Raw genomic sequence first — 23,967 nt, 5'->3', positions numbered from 1 at the left:
TACACACACATTAATGGAACAACTATTTCAGATACAAAAGTCCCTTAAACCTATCACATACACTTCTCTTTAGAGCTGTTCCCCCCCCTTTTTTTTTTACTTCCAACACACGGAGACTTTTTTAAAAAGAAAAATAACGCCCTCACTTAACCTTCCATTCCTTTTTTATCCTGTTCAGATATAGCTAATGGTGTCAGCAGGTCCACTTCTAAATTTAAAAACCTGGTAGGGATCGCAAAAGTAGGCAATGACGTAATGGCCTGCCCCGCGAGAGCCTCTGAAGATAGGGATGGACAACTGGGTAATGTTGGCTAAACGGAGGGGTGACAGGGAGGGAAGAGTGTGTGGGTTTTGACTTTATTTCCCCAATTTACTCAAGACCATGAGTATTGATAGTTTTCAATGTTTATAAAATACTGATCATCAGGAATAAAGATGCTAACATAAGGTCAAATTAGATTTGTTTCAAAAATAAAGTGAGCGCTGACTTCCGGTCCACCCCCACCCCCACCCCCCCTCCGCGTTCGGGCGCCCTTCTGGTTCAGTGCAGCATGGCTCTCCCAGAAGTCACTGCGGTTCTGGTCTCTCCAGCCTCTCGTCACAGGCCGGCTTGAAGGCGTCGTCTTCTGCGCACTGGCTTTTCCCGCCAAAAGGAGGCTCGGGTCTCCTTTCCGCCGCCAAACCGGGCCCTTCTGTCTACCCCGGAGCCATCCTCGCACCCGCCTTGTGCTCTGAAGCCTCTTCGCAGGTCTGTAGAAGGGGTGAAACTCTCGTCCCGTTCGCGGCCCAGCTCTAGTCAGCAGCCCTTCCGCCATTCTGCCGGTGGCGGTTTGTCTCCACTGTTTCCCAGTCCGGGAGACGAGATGCAGGCGGGCAACGTGGGTGGAGGAGACAAGGGAAGTGGCCGGAGAGCTCCCGCAAGAGATAAAATGCAGGCCTGTGATTTGTTTTCTGACTCTGTTAAAAAAGCCTGGCTAACGCTAGAAGAGCTCCATGACAGGGACCTACTCTGTCTCCAGAGGCAACTAAGCAGTCTGAGGAGAGAGCGATTGGCAGAAGGAACGCAGAAGGGCTCCACAGCCAAAATTAAAGAGTTGGAGCAACAGAAAATCCTGAATGTCACCATCCGTGACCTGCGAGATAAGTTAAGCTCCAAAGTATGTGACCGCTGTTCAACGAACGAAAGGTACATCAAGACGCTACAGAAAGAATTTTACCGTATCCAACAACAAAATAAGAAGTTTATTGCTGTGCTCACAGCAGAAAGGAATAAATTAAAAGAAGAAAATGAACTGCTTTCTGCAAGACTAAAACTGAAGGAGCAACTGCTTCATCCTTCTAGTTCTGATAGTGATGACGACTTCATTCCTTGCCCTCCAAACCGCAAGCTAGTTTTTTCAGTCACTGAGCCTGCATCCGGATCTCTGATGCATCAGCCCGTCAGACTGGTAAAGCAATCAAATACTGAACAGATGAAATCTGGAGGCAAAAAGGAACAGCAACAGAGTTCCCAGTTTCCAATTCCATTTTATAGTGAGGACCTCCTTGAGGTGCCAGAGGCCCCTCTGGAGAGTTCCTCTAACAGCAGCCAGCCTGCCACAGGAAGCAGTGCCAACTGCAAGTCACTTGTAAGTTTTCGTTTAACATCTACACCTGATGCTCAAAGAGGGCACGGATTTCAAGGTGACTTCAGCCTTTCTGAAGACAGTCTTGGCAGTACAATAAAGAAACCGATCTTCACACAGAATACCTCCACACGAAAGCCTGAAGCCCAGAGTTACTTCTCTTGGAGCCCTTCCAGTACTTCTCCGGGAGAAAACCCACCTACTCCATTAGTATCTGAAACTTCAGAGGAAGATATGCCTAGTAATACTAGCTTATTGCCTCCTTTTACACAGAGTAAGGAAAAGTACCCTTCACATGTATCTTCTTCTGACTCTACATCTAGTGGGAAAAGATCAGTGACTGTTGTTGCTCATTACAAAACTGGATTTTTGGTGAGAGATAGCTGTAGCCAGACACCTTCCAATGAAGAGTTGACTGTGAGGAAGAATACTACTGAATCTACAGGTGCAGCGTATGGTGCTGATAAGCCACAAGGTGAGACCAAGAGTCCCATTTTGCAGTCTACAATAAAGAGAAAAGCCAGGGTACAGTCAAGAAGAAGGAGGTAGCTTTCCCTCTTCCTCTCTCTTAAGGAGACTGCTTTTCTTTTCCAAGAGGACAGTCTTGCTGTCAATTCAGACTGTGTAATTGATAACCCCTGACTCTGATACACTTCTCAGAATATAATATACAAAGCAATAAGACCTACACAAAAGTTGGGCAAATGACTAAGACTTTGAAACAGTGAATTATTGCCAGTTAAAAAATTTCAGCTACAGAGAAGGAAACTCATTCTTCAGAATCCCTGTACTTTGATATGCAAGTGTAAGGTCTACCATCTTTTTGCTGAAATTAAGTTGCTACTGTTTATGAGTCAATAAAAAGCCCAAAAAACTGAAAGCCAAGAGAAGACCTAAAGGGCGTGGACTGTAAGAGTTCAACATTTAAATGCATATAGAGTAACGAAAGTGAAGTATTTACTGGACTTGACAAGGTAACTAGAATACATTCATTGAGAAGGACCAAGAAGCAGATATTTTTCAGAATAAAATGAATATGACTTTACAGATACCATGCAGCATGACTTTACATTTGCAAAAGATAAAGAGGAGATGTGACTGTATACTAGTCATTAAAAATTTGCTTTTATGGAGAAATGCCTATTTAAGTCTTCTGCCCATTTTTGGATTGGGTTGTTTGTTTTTTTGCTATTGAGCTGCATGAGCTGTTTATAAATTTTGGAGATTAATCCTTTGTCAGTTGCTTCATTTGCAAATATTTTCTCCCATTCTGAGGGTTGTCTTTTGGTCTTGTTTATGGTTTCCTTTGCTGTGCAAAAGCTTTGAAGTTTCATTAGGTCCCATTTGTTTATCTGTGTTTTTATTTCCATTTCTCTAGGAGGTGGGTCCAAAAGGATCTTGCTGTGATTTATGTCATAGAGTGTTCTACCTATGTTTTCCTCTAAGAGTTTGATAGTTTCTGGCCTTACATTTAAGTCTTTAATCCATTTTGAGCTTATTTTTGTGTATGGTGTTAGGGAATGATCTAATCTCAAACTTTTACATGTCCCTGTCCAGTTTTCCCAGCACCACTTATTGAAGAGGCTGTCCTTTCTCCACTGTACATTCCTGCCTCCTTTATCAAAGATAAGTTGGCCATATGTGCGTGGGTTTATCTCTGGGCTTTCTATCCTGATCCACTGATCTATCTTTCTGTTTTTATGCCAGTACCACACTGTCTTAATTACTGTATACAGACTGCCAACAAACACATGAAAGAATGCTCAACATCATTAATCATTAGAGAAATGCAAATCAAAACTACAATGAGATATCATCTCACACCAGTCAGAATGGCCATCATCAAGAAATCTAGAAACAATAAATGCTGGAGAGGGTGTGGAGAAAAGGGAACACTCTTGCACTGCTGGTGGGAATGTGAATTGGTACAGCCACTATGGAGAACGGTATGGAGGTTCCTTAAAAAACTAAAAATAGAACTACCATATGACCCAGCAATCCCACTACTGGGCATATACCCTGAGAAAACCATAATTCAAAAAGAGACATGTACCAAAATGTTCATTGCAGCTCTATTCACAATAGCCCGGAGCTGGAAACAACCTAAGTGTCCATCATCGGATGAATGGATAAAGAAGATGTGGCACATATATACAATGGAATATTACTCAGCCATAAAAAGAAATGAAACTGAGCTATTTGTAATGAGGTGGATAGACCTAGAGTCTGTCATACAGAGTGAAGTAAGTCAGAAAGAGAAAGACAAATACCGTATGCTAACACATATATACGGAATTAAAAAAAAAATGTCATGAAGAACCTAGGGGTAAAACGGGAATAAAGACACAGACCTACTTGAGAATGGACTTGAGGATATGGGGAGGGGGAAGGGTAAGCTGTGACAAAGCGAAAGAGAGGCATGGACATATATACACTACCAAACGTAAGGTAGATAGATAGTGGGAAGCAGCCGCAGAGCACAGGGAGATCAGCTCGGTGCTTTGTGACCGCCTGGAGGGGTGGGATGGGGAGGGTGGGAGGGAGGGAGATGCATGAGGGAAGGGATGTGGGAACAGATGTATATGTATGACTGATTCACTTTGTTATAAAGCAGAAACTAATAAAAAAAATTTGCTTTTAAAAATCAAAAAGCAAGAACAGAAGAAGGAAAAATCTAATTAACAAAGATCAAATATTTAGCAAGCAAGGTCAACATTTATAAGATGAGGGGGAACTATGAAGTTCTCAAGAAACAAAGCAGTTATGGTTTTACCCATGACATGAAAAAAGCAGCCAGCGGCTTGTCACTGGTTAACACTGTATGTGGCATGTGGGCATGTGGGTGTGTGTGCACATGTGTACTGGGGTGGAGGAGAGGAGAACTAGTCAACGATGCATCTCCCTCTCCTCCTTCCTTCTCTCTCTCCCCCTACCACCCTCCTCCTTACTTTCCCTGGGCTGTGGTGGTATTCAACTACTTTTTTCTTTTTCTTTCCAGTTTTTTTTTTCCATGTTGCCTCTTGGGCCTTAAAAAAAAAAAGACAAATTTATTGAGTGAATTCATGTGCCATAAAACTCACCATTTAAATAGTGCCCAATACAGTAGTTTATGGTACATTTAAAAACTTATAAAACCACCACAGTTTTAGAATATTTTCATCACCCTAAAAGAAACCCATACATATTAGCAGTCACTTTCTATACTCCCCCATTTTTCACCTTGTGGGGAGACAAAAACAGTGAGCTGTGGCTGTAGTTATTAACTGATCCATTACCTCCTGGAATGAAATAACCACCAGGGTTGAAAATGATTTCCCTTTACTGTTTTCCTTCCCCAAACATGGAGGCTTATCACATAGCCTCAGTAATCTTTGATGTTTACTCTAAATCATACATTCTTAGAACTTGAAGATTCTAGTTATTTAAACCTGTTTTATTAATATACTTCAGAATTAACCATTCATATCTAGCTTTTTATTTGTTTCAATGTTTCTAGTGAGTTAACTATGAACTTATTTTATGTTTTTATATGCTGTATTATTACAAAAAAGATTTAATATTTACTAAAAATGAAATTAAAAAATAGAAAATAAGTCAAATTTAACTACTGTATTATGATGATCAGAACCCAGGTGCTTTTATGTTCTTCATTCCTGCTTACTTTTTTTTTTGAGCAAAAACAGAGAAGGAAGAAAGGGGAGGGAATTGTGTAAACAAATGTGGTATTGGGAATAAGATAACCTTCTGATTTTACTTCCAGAGGACATGCAGTTTATGAAAATCCTTTGGTTATAGTTTATCATACAAGGTAAAGAGGAAATGGTAATACTAGTTAATAATACAATTATACACCAAGGAGAAAAGAACAGAGCCTGGAAAAGAACCTGACACCATGCAAAACTGTATAATGGTACTGCAAAAGATAACAACAACATTCCTTACCCTCAAAGAACCCTTCCTGTCTTTTTGTTTGCTTCTGATTTTCCAAATCCTGGGTCAAATAGAAGCTAACGTGTTAACTATGACACTGGTTATTGTTATTTTCTTCTGTTTATGGTGGTCATTTAATGCATTATATGCTCTGCATGAAAAAAATGTTTAGCACTTCTAAAACTATTGCCTCACTTTAGAAACTAATTTTTAAATTAAAAAAAAATTATTTCAAAGAATCAAACTTGTACGACCGAAATGAACCTATTTTAAGTTAAAATATAGGAACATTCTAAGGTCAGAGTCTTCAAAGTTCTGTTTCTAATGTGCATGTGTTCTACATGCAGATGATGGTCAAATATCTGTTGCATGAACTTGTAAACCTGTGAGGGTGGAGTACAGTCCACGATTAATATGCTGGTAACTCACCTTCAGAAATCATTTTTACTATATACAAATAGCACATCAAGAGGCTTCTGATTTCATACTGATCCAATCGGTTATACTGAGATACACTACTCCTTGCAGAACTCTGCCGAGTCTGTAATACAAAGATAGGACTTTTGTGAAACAATATTGGTACTGTAGCTTCCCATAGCCTTTAACTCAATAATTGTTTTAACCATTAGTCCTGTTTGGGAAAATTCTAAGCATAAATCCAAATTTTATATCACATTTGGAAGGTAAATGGGCTGACTCTTCTTTGCTACTGTACCTAATAATATCACTGGAAATTACCTTGCAGTCTTCATCAAGATATAGCCATGAATATACTGTGTATGTTTCATTCCCATAGGTCCTGTGTTTCAGTAAGAAAACGTTTTGAATAATCATATGTGGCTATTCCAGGAAAAAATAGCTTTTACATCAAGGAGAAACTTAACTAAGGTACATCGAAGCATAAGAAGCATTTTAAACTCTTTAACTTCAATCTCTCCTTAGAGTTTATTAAAATCCAGCGTCTAAATAATAGGTCAGAAAATCTATCTTAAAAAAGGGGCTTGGGCTTCCCCAGTGGCGCAGTGGTTGGGAGTCCGCCTGCCGATGCGGGGGACGCGGGTTCATGCCCCAGTCCGGGAAGATCCCACGTGCCGCGGAGCGGCTGGGCCCGTGAGCCATGGCCGCTGAGCCTGCGCGTCCGGAGCCTGTGCTCCGCAACGGGAGAGGCCACAGCGGTGAGAGGCCCGCGTACTGAAAAAAGGGAGAAAGGAAAAGGGGAAGGGGAAAAAAAAGGGGGGGGGCTTAATGACATTACAAGATAATTTTACTAAGGAGGACCCAGTAATACTTCAAAATTAGAGCCTCTACAAAGTAGTGATGTTCCTATTATTTAGTGGCTTTTGTTAAAATATCAGTTAAGCATGACAAGATCTGACTTATTTGGGGATTTGTATGAATACAGCAATGACAATCTCCTAACGAATGTACCCTTGTTAGAAACCAATACCTTCAGCTGAGCTAACCTGGGCTGGGGATATATATTTACTAATGTAGGATTCACCAAGAACTTCTACTTGGAGCAAAACATCTAGGTTCTGAACGCTTGCTAGCTGTGTGACTACTGGCAAGTCATTTAACCTCTTTGTCCTTTATGTGCCTTACCTATGACAGTGTCATCTTAATTGTAAATGGTGTGAAATAATAACCTTTATGATTAAATTACTAACTATGCAAAGACTCAATGGAATATATAGTCCAGTGGTTCTCAAGGGGTGGTTCCCAACCAGCAGCATCAGCATCACCTGGGAACTTAGAAATACAAATGACCAAGCCCCCAGACTGACGGAAACAGAAATTCTGGGGATGAGGCTCAGCTATCCATTTTTATAAAGTCCCCCAGATGCACCCTAAGAATGCCATGATCTAGGAGAAAAAGTGCCGGAATTTGAAAACCTGGGTTCAGGCCTGGCCCTGCCATAGTTGTGTGGTTGTCCTAAATCACAATCCCAGTTTTAATTTGTAAATTGAGAGTTGGAATTTATTATTTTTATGGACCCTTCTAACTCTAATTTTATGATTCTCTGATTTTACGTAGCAGCGTGACAAGGCTTTACTGGTCTAAAGTGAGGTTTCTCTTGTCTCAAGGTGGACATATCCCAAACTTTAATGTCAGGCTTGAAATAATTTGATGGAAGAGTTAGAGAATATATTGTGATTAAGTGATTCTGGGATGCTGAGATCATCAATTTGGGGACCTAATTTTTCTTCTCCCATGTTAATGTCATTACTCTATTACAAAAGAATAAAAAGCTGAATCCTGCCAGGGAGTGATTTAAGTGACAAGGTACATTAGGCATTTTAAACTTGAACCTTCCCTCTCTAGAACAGGTTTACAGAGTGCTAGGGTTAAAGGAGGTATTCACAGTTGGAACTCTTAAAGATGAATGCCTTATCCTCTATAAACAGTTTTAAAATATCCAAGTAGCAGCTGCCAGGATAGGAAGGAACTGCTACAACATCCAAGAATTATGGGATGCTTTTTACAGATCCAGTACAGACTACAGGAGAGTAGAGAGACCCCTATTTGCATAAAAAGAAAGACTGCTGTAGCTTAACACATCACTAGGGTTATCCTATATATTTAGGTTCTTACATTTTCACCAGTGCTGCCCTGATCTGGAAATCCTGTTGCTCCTTCTGGGATGAGGGAACCTCTCGAATCTTCCCTCTTAATTCCATGTCCATTTTGAAAAGACCCATAAGCTGGAAAAAAGTCAAGTCCTTGTTAACAACAGGAGGAACTGTCAAAAATATTTTTAAAACTAAGCACTGGGTTAATTTAAGTAAAGACATATTTTAGGAAATAGATCTTGGTCATCTAAAATGTGAAGTTTATATATTACATCAAAACACCATAAGAAGCCAAATAAAGGGAAAGCAATTTTTTTTCCTTGAAACACTTTAACATGTATGAAACTACAAGAAATTCCTTGCGAGTCATAAAATAAAGGCAAACAATTAGATAATTTTATAGATAAGGAAAGTTTGGCCCAGAAAAAGGAAGTGTCTTGTCCAGGACTGGAGACAGAGGATTGGAAACCAGTGTTTTTCTCATTATCCTTTATTTTCTTAGTATACTAAGCTAAATTTTATACAAGCTGAGACAAGGAAACCTAAGCAAAGAAATGTGGCTGCAAATGTGAGTCAGATTTTAATTAAACTTTAGTAGAGATTGTGCTATGTATAGTTTTTATTATGAAATATTTCAAAACTACAGAGAAGTATAGGGTACATTTCTAAACAGCCATGCCACGTATCATCTTTAAAGGACTTTTAATTACCGGTGTCTTTGTCAGTGCTCAGACTCCCTCTACTTGTAGGTGAAGCGAAGCCACATGCAAACTCATCTCTGGATGCCTGTAACACAGTGTGATACCTCTGTCATTTAAATACATTTGTACACTAGGATAAGAAATCGGAATTAACAATGAGATGGTACCCTAATTTTAAACAAAGCTCACTGTGAAAGTCTAAATCACATATCAGTATTGGTATTTAGGGGACATCTCTTTTAAAAATGGATCCTGGTACACTGTTACAACCATGACCTCTGGCAAAGTGACACAACTCTAGGTGGCTGGTAAAAGCTGCAACTGGTGTGATCTAAACATGGTTCCATTCTCCTCCTTGAAGCAAGGGCAATACTAGAAGGAGAGGTGTGACCAGAAGCCCTACATGATCTTGAGTTGCAAAAGAAAGAAGAGATAAGTAAAATATTTCCAAATATCACTGTCAAATGTTGTGGAGTGAGCATAAGCATGAGTAACTGTGTTTGTGAAGAAAGGCTTGCTTGACACCCAGGTAGGTGATATAGCGTCCACATTTAGTTGATTTACATAATTGGGAGCTACAGGCAATCAAGCGAGGCTTAAAAGCAGCTTTCTCAGGAACCCAGGGTAGGCTTGACAAATCTACGGACATTTATTATGGGGAATTTCCAAAGGAAGCTGTAAAGGACAGTTTCACCTGCCACCCAACAATGTGACTTGGCTACTGAACATGTGAAGGTGATCTTGGGCCAGACAGAACGTGGAGTGGGGGTGGGGCAGGAGTTATTAGTCCCACTGGACAGACTGTAAAGCATACACCACATTTTAAAATGGCAATTGGTAAAATGGAGCATGTCCAGAAGACTCCAACCAAGAAATGTAAAGGGTTTGAAACAACAAATGATGAAGTGGAGATATCTGGCCTGAAGAAAAATTTAGAAGGGACATGTGTGAAGGGGTATCACGTGGAGGTAGAAATGGATGTGTTCTATGTATCACTAGAAGGCAAAACTAGGACCAGTGGATAGAAAATCTTGTAGATCTAATATGAGAAGGAAAGTTTTAATTACTACTGTGGCAAAAGGTTGTTTTGCCAAGTGGAAGACTGATCACCTCCAAAGTTCCTTTCAACTCTAAGATTGTAAGGGGAGAAAAAAAGCACAGACCAACTGTGATGAGTTAAAAGGCACTCACCAGGAAGTGCTAAAAGGAGGCTGTCAAAGAGAGGGAGAAGCAAAGGAATACAGTTTAATCCCTGGTGCCTAATATTTTGCAAAGTGAATGTTTTGTTCAGTTTTCCGGTTGAATAAATGTATGAAGGCATGTAACAGCAGCAAATCTTAAAACACTGAGCACAGAGGATTCTTGGTGCTCTCTTGGACCTCGTTACTCAAAGTATGGCCCTTAGACGAGAAAAAGCCAAGAGCCTGTTTGAAACGCATAATCTCAAGCTCCACCCCAGGGCTACTACATTAGAATCTCTGTCTTCATTCCCCAGGTGATCCATATGCACATGAAGATTTGAGAAGCACTGTTCCAGGGAAAAGTATAAATTTAAAATGTTGTCAAAGGTGCACTATTGAGACCATACAGCGTATGACCCCAATTCTGAATACAGTCAATAAAACAGGATAAAATGCCAATAGAAACACATTACTACTTACGGAATTAGGCATGGCTGCACAAGAATACAAGGTATCTCGACCTGCTAATCGCTGTATATTTTCCAAAAGCAGTCCAACAAATGGGAGGTACAATTGTGCTATTTTGGCTTGTTGGTTCTGAAAAATAATTATCAAAAACTTAATAGATATATAATATGCCTATATTACAAATAAAGTTGGCTCCATCTATCCGTTTAAACACTAAAAGCAAGCTAATATCCAGAACAAATTAGTGAAGCATGAGTCTATTTATACTCATAGTCTCAAAACTAACTGCCACACCACTTTGTTGGTACTTGAATTTATATACAATATAGAGTTGAAGCACATCCCTCTAACATCACTACATAATAGGCAAAAGTTTATTTTTTTTAATAGCAGATCATATTAGTCCTGCTCTTTAACTCCAGCGAGGGTTGAGTTTGATGAGAGCAGGGATCCTGTCTGTCTTGTTCACTGCTTCATCCCCAGTGCCTGGGCACATAGGATATGGTCAATATACATTAGCTGAATGAATGAATAGATGGAAGAAGTAAAAAAAATGGTGAATTACTGTATTCATTCAAGAAATATGTCTTTGCTTTGAGTAAAGCTGCAATTAAAATAATGTGATCTTGGCCCCCTAAATCAATTATACAACTTGGGAGATTGATATATTTGTAAATATGCAAGTGAAGCTGGCCACTGGTCATCTTAATGAATGTGGTACCTCTTACACAAATTTATTTATTGCTTTTCTCAGCTATAGACATTCCTCACCAGATATGTACATACATTCAAATCAGCCAAACCAGTGGTTGTGATGGCACAAGAGTTGCCCTCCGTATTTTAGGACTTTGGGAGGTTTTTCTGTAGACTTAGATAAGGCCTCTAGGGTACAATGGTTAACCTATAGAATACAGATCAATAGTGTCTCATAGTTCCATTTATTCTTGAAATTGAACAATTTTTCATATGTTGGTTGTCCATTTGTACTTCCTCTTTTATGAGTTTCAGGAACTCTTAACAGACCTACTTCTAATACACAACCCTAATCAGTAATAGTCTCTATCACTAGGAGATTCTGGTTCAGTAGGTCTGGGCTGGGTCCCAGGAATCTGCCCCAGATGGTGCTGATGTGCACTGAGGTTTGAGAACCACTGATCTAGTTCAATTTCCTGCTCAAGGCAGGAACAGCCCTTACCTGCATCCTTGACAGATGGTTAGTTTTTAAACTTCTTAAACACCCCAGCCCTTTCAGAGGTTCTGTTAGAAAAATCCTTTAGCAGTTTGTAAGTTCTATCTGCTAGTTATAGTCCACTTCCACTTTACATGGCAACCTTTTAAATATTTGGAGACAATTACCACAAATTGTCTTAATTCACTCTTCACAAGGCTAAATAGCTGTTACTACTTTCCTTTATTCTTCACATGGCTTTGATTTCAAGAGTTTCCACCATCATCATCACCCTTTCTCGGCAGTTCTCTAATTTTCCAGGGTCCCACCTAAGATTTGAGAGGCAGTATAGTCTAGTAGTTAAGAGCACAGATTTTGAATTTTAGACACATGAATTCCAGCTCTCCTGTTACTAGTTACTTGATTGTGATCAAGTCACTTAACCACAGTTTTCTCTTTAGTAAGATGGGGATAATAATAGTGACATTAATTCATGTAAGCTAATGTTTAATACAGTGCCTGGCATATAGTGAGTCCTCAATAAATTTTAGCTACTATTATTAATATTATAGCTTCTAGATGGGAATTCATTTTGGTTCTGATAGTGAGTGATCACTAGGGAAGGAGATACTACACCTTTCTCAGGTGAACAGGAACACAGGAAAGCATGCAGTCAGGGCAAATATATTAAAAGTTTTGTCTGCACAAAAGACAGAAAACCATCTAAGAATCTATTAACAGAAGACAGTTTAGATAAATAGAATAAGGTATATCCATATGATGGAATACTATGCAGATTTTTTTAAAATACAGTAGATCAAATCTTCAGGCTATATTGTTAAATGACAAAAGAAAAATGCATAATGGTTTCTATTATATATTTATATATATACATATATATAGCATATTGGCTTGTGCATGCATAAAATAAAAGTTTATATATGAAACTGATAACAGTTGTTGCTTCTGGAGAGATGAATTGAGGCATGGAGGTAAGGAATGGGAGAGAGGCATTTTGATTCTTTTTTTTAACGTGTGTAAGAGTACCGTAAAAAAAAGAAAAAAGAAAAAAAAATCTGCCCACAGTCCAGGCAGAAATTGCAATTCTTAGGTGTCAACATCACTTGCAGTGGGTACAGGAACTAATACAGACCCCAGAATAAATGTTAGATGTTGGATATTTTTGTTCTGAGTAGGAAAGATGTCTCATGGTATTAGGGGGCTCCCAAAGCAGTTTTTGAGTAGCACATAATAGGGACCAGTGACAACTCCATAATTTCATTAGAGGAGAGGCTGAGGAAGGCAACATGGTTGGAATGGGGGTGGTGGCGACTAGGAGATCTAGTCTCGAAGCAGCCTTTCCACAGGAAGAATTTTTTTCTTGACTGTATTTTTATTTGGGGTCACTTTGGGGGACCCAATGGAAATTACTGGTGCTTAAAGCTCCCCTCTCTGCCCTCACCTTGGCATCATCATTAATGGTGAACACGTTTTAAGTGAATGTATCAATATTTGACAAATGACCTCTTAGGCCACCTGTGAAGTCTTTGGACCAAACAGAGAAAGGGAATGAAGCAGGTCCATGAAGCAAAGTTTTACTGGGGAGAATCCTATACACACTTAAAACCTGTCAGAAGATTTTGAACAAAGAAAGGGCTTTAGAAATTACTGCAAGGGTAATGAGGCTGGCATCTCAATCTTTCCCATAGTCTAAAACCTCAAACACTCAAAGAGGCAGAGTGTTATTTACAGATAACAAGTGATGTGTGTGTGTGCATGTGAGTACATATACTGCTCTCAGAATTTTAAAAAGTAAATAATGTGCAAATATGTGATATAAAATATTTAAAATTCTACCTCTAGGTAAGACACTAGTGAAATCCGATATTCCTTCACTTTCATCTAAGGAGGCAGGGGAAAAAATACAACTTCCTGCTTTAAGAACAGGAACTTCATTTTGTACTTTTCCCACAAATTCTTTGAAATCATGGCTAAAGACATTTTCCTCCGCTACTACTAGGTACAAACAGAGCCCAGTGGTAACTGGCATTTTTAAAGCTTTGACAAAGCTTGGTTGGAATGGATGACTTTAAGATATCTTTTCATTTAGATATACTATACCAGTTAACTTACGTTAAGTCAATATCAACACTCACACACACACAAAAAGTGGCACATAATAGAGCAAACCACACTAAATGGGAGTATGTTATTATAACTATAGTGTGGAAAAAACAATGCAAACTGCAGTAAGTAATAACATCTGAAAGCTAAAGAGTTTAAATCTACTTTAGGATAGAATTATATGAAGAAAACTAGCAAAATTTGTAAGTAAAACAAATCTTCATAATTAAAGAAATATAATTGGATGTAGCTGGCAGGCATTTTCTGTTTTTTTAAGGACAAATGGGAATACTGTAGAAAAAGAATAAAATCCATCTCCAAGTCAGCTTTCCAAAGTAATTACAATAATAAATGACATGATAATTTTATTTAAATTTGAATGTAAAGCAAAGGGACAAATTCTTAATTATGAAACAATATGTTACCTTGAGCCAGGTAAGTAAGTTAGGTTATTCTAAATCCATACAGTTTGCCATCTACTTTTTGAAGCCCATAGGATATAATGTTAATAAAATTTGAATATACCCTCCATCCCCGTATATTAAGTTAAAGGTGTGGCAAAAAGCAACTGCAGCTGTGGCCTTCACACATAGACAGTGTGTAATGTATGTTAGGTTTACAGCCACACCTACATTTTTTCAGTAAGAAGAAAAACTTCATATTACATCTTTTATATTGGACATACTTAATGTGTCACTATTAATCACTTAATAATCAATAATAGCATTTATTTAGGGAGATATATTTAAGGATATATATTAAGGTGTGTATTTGAAAGAGTGCATATGGCTATAATCATATATGATTTTTTTTTAAATTCTAGTTTATGTAACAAATCATGAAGCAGTTGTGCTGTTCTTTAGACATGATTTGAAAAACCAGTGTTCTTCTTCAACAGTTATCTGAACAGTATTTTTAAAACCTAATCATTTGAAATGGAAACAAAACGTATTTGTAAAAGTAACTTCATCAATCCTCCTGTTATGTTCCTTACTGAAAACTTCACCTTGAACATAAAATCTTCTTAGAAACTAACTAATGTGATACTGATGATGATACGAACATCCTTACCTTGTGCTGGTATCTAGTGTCAAATGCATGTTTTATCAAAAGATTCTTTATGACAGAGATAGCTGTGTATCTGATCTCATAATTGTCTTGAAGAGCAATGGAGGTTTCCCTCAGAAGTAGACCAACCAAGAAGTGATGCTTGCAATACTCATCTGATAAACTGTATTCAAGATTTGAATCTGCAGTATAATGAAATTTAAAACCCATTTATAAAAATATTCAAAAATTACTTTAACATTAAAGCACTATATTTATTACTTAGTCATATGTGACCATGCTAGCAAGAGCTATATTGTTATTATTAACAAATATGAACAGTTCTTTTATCATATAGAATAAGCATGCAAAATTTTACAAGATACAAGCACTCATCATTGGGGCTAGATGATAGCCTTAATGATAATTTCAGTCGGTAAGATAGTCCCTAGAATTCTTTGTTTTTCAAGATGCTTTTCAAATCTTAGTAATCTTAGGATAAAACCTAGAATGAAAGAATACTGTATTTGGCAGTGTTTTAACACATTTCTTCATATCTGAAGAGATTTCGTTACAAGTACAAATTGGAGTAATTCTCTACAGCAATACTTGATTCACTTATCTGTTTATATTTGTAAAGTAGGAAAAGGAAGAGAAACTAGACAACTGAATCACTGTAACAGTATTAACTACTGACTGTTGTAGTAAATGTTATATATTGGCCCCAATACAATGGGGTAACAAGAACAATAAGAAAAACAGCCTCATCTCACTCAAATTCATCACACGAATACAAATCTTTTATTTCATAAAATTACCACTTCGAACTATTTCTTTCACTTCCTTTAAGATCCTCAGTCCATTTTAAATCCCAGCTGCTAATATCCTGGTTGGGACTTGCCTTGTAAACGGATTGGGTCACAATCAGAAGGGACTGTGACCAAGTTTAGTAATTTCTACGGTAAATTTCTATGATCTTTATTTCCTCTCCCATACCCTTTAATTTTAGTTAGGCCATAAAGCTGAAGGCTATGTTTTCCATTTCTTTTGTGGCCTCTTCAGCACTTAAACTAATGCTATATATTCAGTTAGGACTTAATAAATGCTAAATCAGATTTAATCCTAAATCCTCATCCCTTCTTTTCCCTGAATTCCTCAAGCCATCAATAAATACTGGGGGAAGTATCTGAGCTATACATGCTCAGAATCTAATAAGGGAGCAGTTGAATAGGGGTGCTTGGGTTTTTAAATATTTTTTCTCCGTTTTCACTGGCTGGCATTCAAGCACAGAAACTGGTGCTCAGCAGCCACCCTCCTAGAGACCAAGATAGCTGATATTCTTTCTGCCATTCGTCATGCTCTTTTGTGAATCCCAACCACTTTCTATGCACAAGAACCAGTACGGACTAACCCAGGTGGCCTTATCTGGGTCGACTTTACAATGGTAGTAAGGTTTTTTACTTCAGGGGTTTGAATAAATCGAATCAGGTAGTTTCAGCCAACCTCCAAAACTGTGACCAAGCAGTCATTAAGCAGGGTCAGAGAGAAGGGAGGCAAGCCTGGCAGAGATGAGACACACTTAAAGAACAGCTACCCTCTAGCCCCCATGCTGGCTTGAGCCAAAACTTGTTTTCTGAGGACGGTGTTTTAAAGTTGATTCTTCTAGCAATCAACACTCAAGGTGATTTTAAGAGTTAACAAATACACCACCTCCTAGGTTTTCTGGGTACATTAACTAAAGCCTCATCTTGGCTAGGGAGGATTTAAAAAGCAAACAAAGCCCCCATCCATCTTAGCCATTCATGAAATCAATTGTTTTTAAAGACAGCAAACTACTTTAGAGTGAACCGAGTTAAACCTACCTACTGAAGTCAAACGGTCCACCGCAAATGAAAAAAAATCTAATTAATATATGAAAAGAAAAGGGACAAATAAAAAACATAGTAACATAAGAATAGTGCTACACAACAAAGCATTCAATAAAACTAGCAATGGAGATAACTGAAGGCATTTCATCAATTTAATACATACATATCACTATTTTACTCTGCCTTTATACTTCTCTTTTGATGTTCCATTCAGCAGAAATGTATTTATATGGTTTTTTCTTATTTCAGTCTCACATAAGAGTCCAAACAGTACTACAGAGAGCAATTTAACTGGTATCTGACATCTGTGTTTAAGCAGCAATCTATGTAACACACCTAATTTCTTCATTCTATGAATACCACCACTGACACTATGAAGGAAATGCCGAGTACCATTAACGAACCTATCTTCAGATAGTAACAATTCTGACATTACCTTTAGATTGACTGGTTTAACTAGAAAACGTTATACTATACTAGCGCTAGCCAAAAACAGGAAAACACAATCCCTAATGATGGAAAACACAAATACATACCTTGAACTCGCTGAAGTTTAGGTTTTGCAAATGCCATTGGCAAATTCAGAGGAATGTAATGTTCGTGATTGCAAACTGTTTGCAGAAATTCAAACTTGTATTCAGCCAGGACCTACACACAAAGAAATTATACAAGAACTCCTATTTAGTAGTCATTTACTATTTTAGTAATTAAATACAGTGCATTAAATTTCAAAACAGAAGTGTTTAGTATTTTAGGCATACCTTAAAATGTGACCTGTGCAGTAAAGAGTTAACATAGCAGGTCTAAGACTGCTCACCTTAAAAAGGCCTGCTTGCACAGTTGGTCATCGGCTGGCATTTGGGAAATTGGATTTTTTTTAATTATATAAGTTTCAGGTATACCACATTATAATTTGACATCTGTATACACTACAAAGTGATCATCACAAGTCTAGTTGCCATCCATCAGCATACAGTTTACAACCCCTTCACCATTCTGCCCACCCCCCAACCTCTTCCCCTCTGGTAATCACTAATCTGTTCTCTGTATCTATGAGTTTGTTTGGGGTTTTTTTGTTGTTGTTCATTTCTCTTTTTAGATTCCACATGTGAGTGAAATCATATGGTATTTGTCTTTCCATCTGACTTATTTCACTTAGCATAATACTTTTAAGGTCCATCCACGTTGTAAAATGGCAGGATTTCATTCTTATTTTATGTTTGAGTAGTATTCCATTTTATATATATACACATACAAAGACACACACACACTTACACACATATATACCACATCTTCTTTATCCGTTCATCCATCGATGGATGTTTAGGTTATTTCCATATCTTGGCTACTGTAAATGATGCCACAGTGAACATAGGGGTGCATATCATTTTGAATTAGCGTTCTAATGTTCTTTGGATAGATACCCAGAAGTGGAAAAGTTGGATCATATTATGGTAGTTCTATCCTTAATTTTTTGAGGAATCTCCATACTGTTTTCCACAGTGGCTACAGCAATTCACAGTCCCACAAACAGTGTATGAGGGTTCCCATTTCTCCACATCTTCTCTAACATATGTTATTTCTTGTCTTTTCAATAATAGCCATTCTAACAGATTATGAGGTGATGTCTCATTGTGGTTTTGATCTGTGTTTCCCAATAATTAGTGATGCTGAACATCTTTCCATGTGCTGTTGGCCATCTGTATGTCTTCTTTAGAAAAATGTCTATTCAGATCCTCTGCCCATTTTAAAATCAGATTGTTTTTGTTGAATTGTATTAGTTCATTATATATTTTGGATATTAACCCCTTGATGGATATATGATTTGCAAATATCTTCTCCCATTCAGTAGGCTGCCTTTGCATTTTGATGATAGTTTCCATCACTGTGTAAAAGCTTTTTAGTTTGATGTAGTCCCATTTGCTTATTTTTGCTTTTGTTTCCTTTGCCTTTGGAGTCAGATCCACAAAAACATCACTAAGATGGATGTCAATAAGGTTACTGCCTATGTTTTCTTCCAGGAATTTTATGATTTCAGGTCTTACATTCAAGTCTTTACTCCAGTTTGAGTTAATTTTTGTGTTATGATGTAAGAGAGTGGTCTAGTTTCATTCTTTTACATGTGGCTGTTTAGTTTTCCCAACACCTTTCATTGAAGAGACTGTCTTTTCTCCATTGTATGTGCTTTGCTCCTTTGTTGTAACTTAATTGTTCATATATGTATGGGTTTATTTCTGGGCTCTCAGTTTTGATCTGCTGATCTGTGTATCTGTTTTTATGCCAGTCCCATACTGTTTTGATTATGATAGCTTTGTAGTATAGTTTGAAATCAGGGAGCATGATACCTCCAGTTCTGTTCTTTCTCAGATTGTTCTGGCTATTCAGGATCTTTTGTGGTTTCATACAAATTTTAGAATTATTTGTTCTAGTTCTGTGAAATATACCACTGGAATTTTGATAGGGAATACACTGAATCTGTAGATTGCTTTGCGTTGTATGAATATTTTAACAATATTAATTCTTCCAATCCATGATTATGGAATATTTCCATTTATTTGTGGCTTCTTCAGTTTCTTTCATCAGTGTCTTTTTTTTTTTAAATTTTATTTTATTTTATTTTTTTGCTTTATAACAAATTTAATCAGTTATACATATACATATGTTTCCATATCCCCTCCCTTTTGCGTCTCCCTCCCACCCTCCCTATCCCACCCCTCCAGGTGGTCACAAAGTACCAAGCTGATCTCCCTGTGCTATGCGGCTGCTTCCCACTAGCTATTTACCTCACGTTTGGTAGTGTATATATGTCCATGCCGCTCTTTCACTTTGTCACAGCTTACTCTTCCCCCTCCCCATGTCCTCAAGTCCATTCTCTAGTAGGTCTGTGTCTTTATTCCTGTCTTACCCCTATGTTCTTCATGACATTTTTTTTTCTTAAATTCCATATATATGTGTTAGCATACAGTATTTGTCTTTCTCTTTCTGACTTACTTCACTCTGTATGACAGACTCTAGGTCTATCCACCTCATTACAAATAGCTCAATTTCATTTCTTTTTATGGCTGAGTAATATTCCATTGTATATATGTGCCACATCTTCTTTATCCATTCATCCGATGATGGACACTTAGGTTGTTTCCATCTCCGGGCTATTGTAAATAGGGCTGCTATGAACATTTTGGTACATGTCTCTTTTTGAATTATGGTTTTCTCAGGGTATATGCCCAGTAGTGGGATTGCTGGGTCATATGGTAGTTCTATTTGTAGTTTTTTAAGGAACCTCCATACCGTTCTCCATAGCGGCTGTACCAATTCACATTCCCACCAGCAGTGCAAGAGTGTTCCCTTTTTTCCACACCCTCTCCAGCATTTATTGTTTCTAGATTTTTTGATGATGGCCATTCTGACTGGTGTGAGATGATATCTCATTGTAGTTTTGATTTGCATTTCTCTAATGAGTAAAGATGTTGAGCATCCTTTCATGTGTTTGTTGGCAGTCTGTATATCTTCTGTGGAGAAATGTCTATTTAGGTCTTCTGCCCATTTTTGGATTGGGTTGTTTGTTTTTTTGTTATTGAGCTACATGAGCTGTTTATAAATTTTGGAGATTAATCCTTTGTCAGTTGCTTCATTTGCAAATATTTTCTCCCATTCTGAGGGTTGTCTTTTGGTCTTGTTTATGGTTTCCTTTGCTGTGCAAAAGCTTTGAAGTTTCATTAGGTCCCATGTGTTTATTTTTGTCTTTATTTCCATTTCTCTAGGAGGTGGGTCAAAAAGGATCTTGCTGTGATTTATGTCATAGAGTGTTCTGCCTATGTTTTCCTCTAAGAGTTTGATAGTGTCTGGCCTTACATTTAGGTCTTTAATCCATTTTGAGCTTATTTTTGTGTATGGTGTTAGGGAATGATCTAATCTCATAGTTTTACATGTCCCTATCCAGTTTTCCCAGCACCACTTATTGAAGAGACTGTCCTTTCTCCACTGTACATTCCTGCCTCCTTTATCAAAGATAAGGTGACCATATGTCCGTGGGTTTAACTCTGGGCTTTCTATCCTGTTCCATTGATCTATCTTTCTGTTTTTGTGCCAGTACCATACTGTCTTGATTACTGTAGCTTTGTAGTATAGTCTGAAGTCAGGGAGCCTGATTCCTCCAGCTCCATTTTTCGTTCTCAAGATTGCTTTGGCTATTCGGGGTCTTTTGTGTTTCCATACAAATTGTGAAATTTTTTGTTCTAGTTCTCTGAAAAATGCCAGTGGTAGTTTGATAGGGATTGCATTGAACCTGTAGATTGCTTTGGGTAGTAGAGTCATTTTCACAATGTTGATTCTTCCAATCCAAGAACATGGTACATCTCTCCATCTATTTGTATCATCTTTAATTTCTTTCATCAGTGTCTTATAATTTTCTGCATACAGGTCTTTTGTCTCCTTAGGTAGGTTTATTCCTAGATATTTTATTCTTTTTGTTGCAATGGTAAATGGGAGTGTTTCCTTGATTTCTCTTTCAGATTTTTCATCATCAGTATATAGGAATGCCAGAGATTTCTGTGCATTAATTTTGTATCCTGCAACTTTACCAAATTCATTGATTAACTCTAGTAGTTTTCTGGTAGCATCTTTAGGATTCTCTATGTATAGTATCATGTCATCTGCAAACAGTGACAGCTTTACTTCTTCTTTTCCAATTTGGATTCCTTTTATTTCCTTTTCTTCTCTGATTGCTGTGGCTAAAACTTCCAAAACTAGGTTGAATAAGAGTGGTGAAAGTGGGCAACCTTGTCTAGTTCCTGATCTTAGTGGAAATGGTTTCAGTTTTTCACCATTGAGGACGATGCTGGCTGTGGGTTTGTCATATATGGCCTTTATTATGTTGAGGAACCTTCCCTCTATGCCTACTTTCTGCAGGGTTTTTATCATAAATGGGTGTTGAATTTTGTCGAAAGCTTTCTCTGCATCTATTGAGATGATCATATGGTTTTTCTCCTTCAATTTGTTAATATGGTGTATCACGTTGATTGATTTGCGTATATTGAAGAATCCTTGCATTCCTGGAATAAACCCCACTTGATCATGGTGTATGATCCTTTTAATGTGCTGTTGGATTCTGTTTGCTAGGATTTTGTTGAGGATTTTTGCATCTATGTTCATCAGTGATATTGGCCTGTAGTTTTCTTTCTTTGTGACATCCTTGTCTGGTTTTGGTATCAAGGTGATGGTGGCCTCGTAGAATGAGTTTGGGAGTGTTCCTCCCTCTGCTATATTTTGGAAGAGTTTCAGAAGGACAGGTGTTAGCTCTTCTCTAAATGCTTGATAGAATTCGCCTGTGAAGCCATCTGGTCCTGGGCTTTTGTTTGTTGGAAGATTTTTTATCACAGTTTCAATTTCAGTGCTTGTGATTGGTCTGTTCATATTTTCTATTTCTTCCTGATTCAGTCTCGGCAGGTTGTGCATTTCTAAGAATTTGTCCATTTCTTCCAGGTTGTCCATTTTATTGGCATAGAGTTGCTTATAGTAATCTCTCATGATCTTTTTTATTTCTGTAGTGTCAGTTGTTACTTCTCCTTTTTCATTTCTAATTCTATTGATTTGAGTCTTCTCCCTTTTTTTCTTGATGAGTCTGGCTAATGGTTTATCAAGTTTGTTTATCTTCTCAAAGAACCAGCTTTTAGTTTTATTGATCTTTGCTCTCATTTCCTTCATTTCTTTTTCATTTATTTCCGATCTGATTTTTATGATTTCTTTCCTTCTGCTAACTTTGGGATGTTTTTGTTCTTCTTTCTCTAATTGCTTTAGGTGCAAGGTTAGGTTGTTTATTCGAGATGTTTCCTGTTTCTTAAGGTGGGATTGTATTGCTATAAACTTCCCTCTTAGAACTGCTTTTGCTGCATCCCATAGGTTTTGGGTCGTCGTGTCTCCATTGTCATTTGTTTCTAGGTATTTTTTAATTTCCTCTTTGATTTCTTCAGTGATCACTTCGTTATTAAGTAGTGTATTGTTTAGCCTCCATGTGTTTGTATTTTTTACAGCTCTTTTCCTGTAATTGATATCTAGTCTCATAGCATTGTGGTCGGAAAAGATACTTGATACAATTTCAATTTTCTTAAATTTACCAAGGCTTGATTTGTGACCCAAGATATGATCTATCCTGGAGAATGTTCCATGAGCACTTGAGAAAAATGTGTATTCTGTTGTTTTTGGATGGAATGTCCTATAAATATCAATTAAGTCCATCTTGTTTAATGTATCATTTAAAGCTTGTGTTTCCTTATTTATTTTCATTTTGGATGATCTGTCCATTGGTGAAAGTGGGGTGTTAAAGTCCCCTACTATGAGTGTGTTACTGTCGATTTCTCCTTTTATGGCTGTTAGTATTTGCCTTATGTATTGAGGTGCTCCTATGTTGGGTGCATAAATATTTACAATTGTTATATCTTCTTCTTGGATCGATCCCTTGATCATTAGGTAGTGTCCTTCTTTGTCTCTTCTAGTAGTCCTTATTTTAAAGTCTATTTTGTCTGATATGAGAATTGCTACTCCAGCTTTCTTTTGGTTTCCATTTGCATGGAATATCTTTTTCCATCCCCTTACTTTCAGTCTGTATGTGTCTCTAGGTCTGAAGTGGGTCTCTTGTAGACAGCATATAGATGGGTCTTGTTTTTGTATCCATTCAGCCACTCTGTGTCTTTTGGTGGGAGCATTTAGTCCATTTACATTTAAGGTAATTATCGATATGTATGTTCCTATTCCCATTTTCTTAATTGTTTTGGGTTCATTATTGTAGGTCTTTTCCTTCTGTTGTGTTTCTTGCCTAGAGAAGTTCCTTTAGCATTTGTTGTAAAGCTGGTTTGGTGGTGCTGAACTCTCTCAGCTTTTGCTTGTCTGTAAACGTTTTAATTTCTCCATCAAATCTGAATGAGATCCTTGCTGGGTAGAGTAATCTTGGTTGCAGGTTTTTCTCCTTCATCACTTTAAGTATGTCCTGCCACTCCCTTCTGGCTTGTAGAGTTTCTGCTGAGAGATCAGCTGTTATCCTGATGGGGATTCCCTTGTGTGTTATTTGTTGTTTTTGCCTTGCTGCTTTTAATATTTCTTTGTGTTTAATTTTTGACAGTTTGATTAATATGTGTCTTGGCGTATTTCTCCTTGGATTTATTCTGTATGGGACTCTCTGTGCCTCCTGGACTTGATTAACTATTTCCTTTCCCATATTAGGGAAGTTTTCAACTATAATCTCTTCAAATATTTTCTCAGTCCCTTTCTTTTTCTCTTCTTCTTCTGGAA

At 37.6% G+C, this 23,967-nt stretch overlaps 1 protein-coding gene across 2 annotated transcripts in view; it reads right to left on the bottom strand.

Moving 5' to 3' along the window:
- Positions 1–23,967, bottom strand: part of DOCK11 (dedicator of cytokinesis 11) — a 201,390-nt gene that overhangs the window by 59,768 nt on the left and 117,655 nt on the right. The window contains exons 30-36 of one of the 2 annotated variants that reach the window (XM_082610835.1): positions 17,220–17,331; positions 16,678–16,716; positions 14,840–15,018; positions 10,489–10,605; positions 8,837–8,912; positions 8,149–8,258; positions 5,985–6,096 (exon numbers count right to left, since the gene is read on the bottom strand). In XM_082610835.1, the coding sequence (XP_082466961.1) occupies positions 5,985–6,096; positions 8,149–8,258; positions 8,837–8,912; positions 10,489–10,605; positions 14,840–15,018; positions 16,678–16,716; positions 17,220–17,331 (745 nt within the window). The remainder of the gene's footprint in view (positions 1–5,984; positions 6,097–8,148; positions 8,259–8,836; positions 8,913–10,488; positions 10,606–14,839; positions 15,019–16,677; positions 16,717–17,219; positions 17,332–23,967) is intronic. The other variant, XM_082610836.1, reaches the window with a different exon arrangement.

The sequence above is a fragment of the Mesoplodon mirus genome, assembly GCF_964341445.2.
Source record: "Mesoplodon mirus genome assembly, chromosome: X".
NCBI classification, from domain to species: Eukaryota; Metazoa; Chordata; class Mammalia; order Artiodactyla; family Ziphiidae; genus Mesoplodon; species Mesoplodon mirus.
This window is presented reverse-complemented; position numbering and strand designations above follow the sequence as displayed.